General features: G+C 45.3%; 1 protein-coding gene across 4 annotated transcripts in view; it reads left to right on the forward strand.

The window, feature by feature from the left end:
• The window catches only part of srpk3 (SRSF protein kinase 3), a 14,556-nt gene that overhangs the window by 1,763 nt on the left and 6,606 nt on the right, over positions 1-6,187 (forward strand). Inside the window, exons 2-14 of one of the 4 annotated variants that reach the window (XM_017403818.3) lie at positions 1-44; positions 81-598; positions 1,033-1,141; positions 1,217-1,304; positions 1,378-1,465; positions 1,547-1,653; positions 2,167-2,332; positions 2,556-2,581; positions 2,752-2,844; positions 3,033-3,084; positions 3,966-4,184; positions 5,313-5,410; positions 5,514-5,621. In XM_017403818.3, the coding sequence (XP_017259307.1) occupies positions 1-44; positions 81-598; positions 1,033-1,141; positions 1,217-1,304; positions 1,378-1,465; positions 1,547-1,653; positions 2,167-2,332; positions 2,556-2,581; positions 2,752-2,844; positions 3,033-3,084; positions 3,966-4,184; positions 5,313-5,410; positions 5,514-5,621 (1,716 nt within the window). Of the gene's footprint in view, positions 599-1,032; positions 1,142-1,216; positions 1,305-1,377; positions 1,466-1,546; positions 1,654-2,166; positions 2,333-2,555; positions 2,582-2,751; positions 2,845-3,032; positions 3,085-3,965; positions 4,185-5,312; positions 5,411-5,513; positions 5,622-6,187 lie in introns of all 4 variants that reach the window. The other 3 variants (XM_025003178.2, XM_017403817.3, XM_017403819.3) reach the window with 3 other exon arrangements.

The following is a 6,187-nucleotide window of genomic DNA, read 5'->3' on the forward strand; positions in this document are numbered from 1 at the left end:
CCCCACCAGTCAACCCAGTCAACCCAATCACCTCGTTCTCAGAGGCCCCACCAGTCACCCCAATCACCCCTTCCTCAGAGCCCCCACCAGTCAACCCAGTCAACCCAATCACCTCGTCCTCAGAGCCCCCACCAGACAGTGCCACCTACTCCAGAAAGCACAAATGCACCTGCAGCAGCACTAGTACTTCCTGAAACTGCCCTCCAAACCTCCCATTGTCTCAGCCAGTCACCTCCTGGCACCCACATCCCCATCCAGTCACCACCATCATATTCCCTCCATACTGCCACAGCTCCTCAACTTCCTCCTTTAAGCTCTACTCACTATGACGCCTTCTTGCTGACCTCAGTGACGTTCACCTCCAGTGTCTGTTCCTATCTATACTCCCCCCTGTGCTCCTCCTCTGCCTCCCTTCTCTGCTCTCTGGACTTTATTGGCCCTCCGTTCAATCCCCCTCCCACAACATCATCAGCCACATCTCAGTTGGCTACACCTCCTCCAGTTCAGAGTCCACCCCTTCTCGAGTTAACCCCACCCCCTGCTCAGTTGCTGGGTTCTGATGATGAAGAGCAAGAAGACCCATCAGATTACTGTAAAGGTGAGATTATCAAAAGAACCTCAGAGGAACTGATCGTTCTACATAACAGAATAAAGAAATATGGTCAGAAAGTCCTCTAGCAGAACAAGTCTGATGGGCATCCTTCTCCTCGACCCACTGAGGGTTGAGGGGACAGGACAAACACAGGTTTGGTCCAGATGTAGTTTCTATGGGAAGAAAAACAAAAAGCACAAAGTTAAAGGCAGCAATATTTGCATGTACACACAGTGAAGACCTGTAGCAGAGAGAGGACATGTGGTCAGTTTGTCCTCCACAGTCTAAGCCTATAGCAGCAGAACTAAGGGATAGCTCAGGATAACCTAACCCAACCACAACTACAGGATTTAGCAAAAAGAAGGTCTTAAAAGAAGCCAGGGTATGAGAGGAGTCTGAAAGCTTCAGATGAGTTTTACTGACTTATCTTTGTGGTTCAGGTGGTTATTACCCGGTGAAAATAGGAGACCTGTTCAACGGAAGGTACCACGTGGTCAGGAAACTGGGTTGGGGACACTTCTCTACAGTCTGGCTCTGCTGGGACCTGCAGTAAGAACTGCTCAATGTTTGCAGACTGTTCCACAGATTGTGTTGTCACAGGCTCTGAATGTGGTTCTGATTCAGGAAGAAGCGCTTTGTGGCGATGAAGGTGGTGAAGAGCGCTCCGCATTATACTGAGACAGCTCTGGACGAAATCAAACTGCTTCGATGTGTGAGTTTCCCACTTCATGTTCCCCACCTTCAACAGCTACAGGTGTGCTCAATTAACCTGTCTGTCTCTCCAGGTGAGGGACAGCGACCCGTCTGACCCGTTCAGGGAAACAATTGTCCAGCTCATCGACGACTTCAAGATCTCTGGAACCAATGGAGTCCGTATCCTCCTCTGTTACCTGTCTGTCTGCCTGCTTGTCTGTCTACCTGTCTCTCTCTCTCTGTTTCCTTAGCCTCTATCAGATGTCTGTATGGTTCTGGAGGTTTTGGGTCACCAGTTGTTAAAGTGGATTATCAAATCCAACTATATGGGACTTCCTCTGGTCTGTGTCAAGACCATCATCAGACAGGTAACACAAAGTTTACATCTAACAAATGTTGACATCTTAATTTATCAAATCAAGTCAAATTTATATATATATCGCACTTTTCAGCAACAAGGCGATACAAAGTGCTTTACAACATTTTACACAAAAATACAGAGTCAAAACACACAACAATATCTAAACGGGGAAAAAAAAGTCTAATAACAAAATAAACACAGAGACTCGTTCTCACCTGGGGCTCAGTGACTCAGACTTGTTCTCCAACCAGGACTTGGTGACTTTGACTCCTCCAGCCATGACTTGTTATGCTGTTTCCCACTCCAGCTCGGACTCTGTGACTTGTACTCATTCTCCAGTCAGGACTTGGTGACTCACCTACTGACCTGTCGGGACTTATTCCGACTCGCTCTACAGCCAGGACCCTGTGACTTCAACTTCTTCTGCAGCTGGAACTCAGTGACTGACTTTTTGATCAGTTGGGTCTTGTTGAGCAGCTTTGACTCTGATTTTGACGTGGACTCGGTGGTGGTCTTGCAGGTGTTGCAGGGACTTGACTACCTCCACACAAAGTGTAAAATCATCCACACAGACATCAAGCCAGAGAACATCCTGTTGGTTGTTGATGATGTCTACATCAGGAGATTGGCAGCTGAAGCCACCATCTGGCAAAGAACAGGAGCTCCGCCCCCTTCTGGCTCATCAGGTGAGGAGCTATCAGATGTTCGGAGTTCAGGCGAAAAGGAGAACTGGTTAAAACGAGTGTCCTCAGTATGGTTCCTGGTAGCGGGGATTCCCGGTGCCACTGGTTTCCAGACTGTCCTCTTTCTGTCTACTTTTTCAGGTCTAACCAGACTGTTTCTTGTTTCTTTCTCTTCCTGTTTTCCATCTTTGCTTCCTGATGTTTTCTTGCCGTCCACGTGTTCTAGTTAGCACAGCTCCCAGGGACGTACAGGTAAGAGTCCAGGTGTGATGTCTGCTGGTTCCTGTGGGTTACGTCACGTAGAACGATCTCTCTAACAGCACGTAGGGTGTCTGTCAGTAACTGTGTCTCTGTTAAACTTCTGGAAAGTTGTCAAACCTGCGCTGTCCTGCTGTCGGTGTTTTACCCCTCTGTGTGTGTAGGTGGGGAAGTTATCTAAAAATAAGAAGAAAAAGTTGAAAAGAAAAGCAAAACGTCAGCAAAGGCTCTTAAAGGAGAGACTGATGGATTTACAGGTACTGTAATAGTACTTTAATATTACTACAGTAGTACTTCAGTAATATTTCAGGATAACCCCTTGAGATGCATCATCTCATTTTTGAGGGAGTCCTGACAAAACATAACTATAAACAACAGTAATACAATCATAGTAAGTAAATCCAAGATACAATACAAGAGATTTAATATTTCTGTTTGTGTTTAGAGGATGGAGGAAGATGAGGGTGTACCAAAACTTGATGACACGGATACAAATTGTGAGTTCACACTAAAATTGTTCTTGTGTTCTGAGAAAACTGATTTTTGATGTTGATAAAAGCTGTACCTTTCTGTGATTGACATGAGTTTGTTGACCAGATACGAACAGACAAATATGAAGATACATTGTTATTCAATTTTAGGATGCTTTGTTGTTCTACTTGTGTACACCTGAAGTGTTTTAGTGAAAAATGACTGATCCAAATGCGTCATTAGGTGGATAACAGATGTACAGAATTCTTTGTCTACATCAGATGCATCAGATTTTGAGCACACACAGACACACACATCACTTCTCTGTTTGGCTTTAATGACATCTCAGGTAAAGCAATATTTTCCTAACAGGAACCAACATGTTGGCATTCTCACAAACTGTACAGACAGCGCACGTTCACGTCACATTTGAAGGAAAACTTCCTGTTTCTCCTCTCCATTTGCCTTTCTTTTAAAATGAAAAATAATTAGAATCAATCATCTTGGATCACTGGAGACGAGGAGAGAGGCCAGGAACATGGAAGATGCTATAAAGGAGAAAGAGTCAGAAGTTCCAGTTACATTCTCTTCAGTTCATTGGGATATATCTTGATCTTCAACTCCACCTTAAGGGAAATGTTGATTATCTCCTGAATGTGTTGTCACATGTCAATGTTATCTGTGAGTTTGTTACTTTAAAACAAGTGGCACAGCTAAAATCTTTAGATGTTTGGTTGTTGTCTTGAACCCGTGGTTTTTGGTGGTCCAGTGTGATGGATGTCATGATCAATCAGTGTGAGAGGTTCGTTCTGCTGCGACCTTCTGTTTCTAGCCATGAATGCGTTTGTCTCATGCAGAAGAAAGTCTCTAACATCAAACCAAGTCTGAGTATTTCTTTTCTTCTCAGGTCATGTAGTCGTCAATGGCAACACTTCTTGCTGCTCAGCCAATACCAAAGCCAGCCCAGAATCCACCGGATCCTGGTTGGAGGACAGGTGTATTGACCACGCCCCCGGAAGGTTCTCCAGCCCCGCCTCCGGACTATCAGGGTTCTCCAGCTCTGTGATGTCAGCAACGTCCGAGTCTGCGCTTTCTACTCAGTCAGGATATTCCAGTGGACGAGATGGTCAGAGCACACGTGCACGCAGATACACTGCAGTGTGAGCTTTTATCAGACATGTTAGTTTTCTGTCAAACAGTAAACTACACAAAAACAGATGTGTTAAATAGCAAAACCACAGCATTAATTCAAGTGATATATTATTTACAGTGAGTGCAAATGTTTCATACAAGTTAAGTTTAAAGTTCTGTCTTGTTTTCTTCGTATTCCATCAGCACTAAACGCAGTTCAGTGCTGATGTTAACACATAAGTCTAAACTTCAGTCTGGGTTAGGCTTTACCTTAGAAGTCCTCATTGTTTCAGTCACTTCCAACAAACAAAGAGGACCTTCTTGCTCCAGGATTCAATTCCGATTCTCCACTTTCAGGCAAACAGGGAAATCCCTCAAACGCATCTTCTTTGTTTGCTGCTTAGTAATCCTGAGTGCTGATAACAATCAGCAGAGTAGACTTTGGTTGATGTAAAAGTTTTTAAAGGTAAAACAGATGCTGGTTCCCTTTTTTATAGATAGCTTCACAGTTTGCATCAAACGTCAGTTTAATTTGAATAACTCTACCCAAATATTTGTATGTTTCAAAGACTCTTTAAAAAGTGAGTTACTGTGCCTGCAGGTCTTTGCTAAAATCAATGACCGTGTTTTCTTTTTAACTCTTCATCCCATCCAGAACCACAGGGCCATGGCATGTTGCAGTTTGGTTAAGTAGACTGAGAATGGCTGCGTGCGTTAAAATAAATCTCCCATCTCTGCCGCTCTTTGCCAGAAGGCTTAGGATGAGGTCTGGTATCTGTAGCGTGATGTCTGACACGCAGCTGGCCTCATTAAGTTCACCTTCAACAGCTCATTTCTGCTGTATGGCCTCATGGCTTCAGGGCATAAAAAATCCAAATGGTAAAAGTAAAGTCAGGTTGAAAAACATAAATGGAAGGCGATGCTGACACAAACTGAGCCCCGGCCACCAACACTTCAGTCCATTCCTGGTTTGACTGGCTTGCTGTGGCTGTGGTGAGTCCCAGACTGAAGGGTGGTGGCGTCGCTGCTACACAGATGGACAGACACACAACAGTTACACACTCTCACACACACTGCTCGTTTCTGACCAGTCAGAGTAAGGTTCTGCTCATTGTGTCTGCAGCTTTCAGCTCCTCAGATTTTGTCATCAACCCTCTGGATCCTCTGAACGCCGACAGGATTCGGGTGAAGATCGCTGACCTTGGAAATGCCTGCTGGGTGGTGAGAAGTCTTCATCTTCTCCTCTTCATTGTTTAATATTTACTTTTATGTTCAACCAGTCAGATTGCTCCTCCTTCTGTGTCTGTGTGTGTCTGTTGACCAGCACAAACACTTCACAGAGGACATTCAGACCAGGCAGTACAGAGCCCTGGAGGTTCTGATTGGAGCAGAGTATGGGCCGCCCGCTGACATCTGGAGCACCGCCTGCATGGTACACGCCCCCACACATGTCAGACCGGAGGGAAACTGGATCACTTTCATTAAGGAACTATTGTTGATGCCACTTTTTACCCTCTGTGTAAAAAACCAACACTTTTACTGCAAATAACAGAAGAATCCCAAAGACAGGAAGTCAGAGGGTGAACTTTACTCTGAAAGTTTGACTGAGGGCAGATAACTTCAGTTTCAAAGATGGCTACTCTACATGTTTTGATTTTAATTATAGATTTGTGTCAGGAAGAGCAGTGTGGTTTTCGTCCTGGCCGTGGAACACTGGACCAGCTCTATACTCTTAGCAGGGTCCTTGAGGGTGCATGGGAGTTCGCCCAACCAGTCTACAGGTGTTTTGTGGACTTGGAGAAGGCGTTCGACCGTGTCCCTCGGGGAATCTTGTAGGGGGTGCTCCGGGAGTATGGGGTACCAGGCCCTTTGATACGGGCTGTTAGGTCCCTGTATGACCGGTGTCAGAGCTTGGTCCCTATATGACCGGTGTCAGAGCTTGGTCCGCATTGCCGGCAGTAAGTCGGACTCGTTTCCGGTGAGAGTTGGACTCTGCCA

The sequence above is a fragment of the Kryptolebias marmoratus genome, linkage group LG6 (assembly GCF_001649575.2).
Source record: "Kryptolebias marmoratus isolate JLee-2015 linkage group LG6, ASM164957v2, whole genome shotgun sequence".
In the NCBI taxonomy this organism is placed as follows: Eukaryota; Metazoa; Chordata; class Actinopteri; order Cyprinodontiformes; family Rivulidae; genus Kryptolebias; species Kryptolebias marmoratus.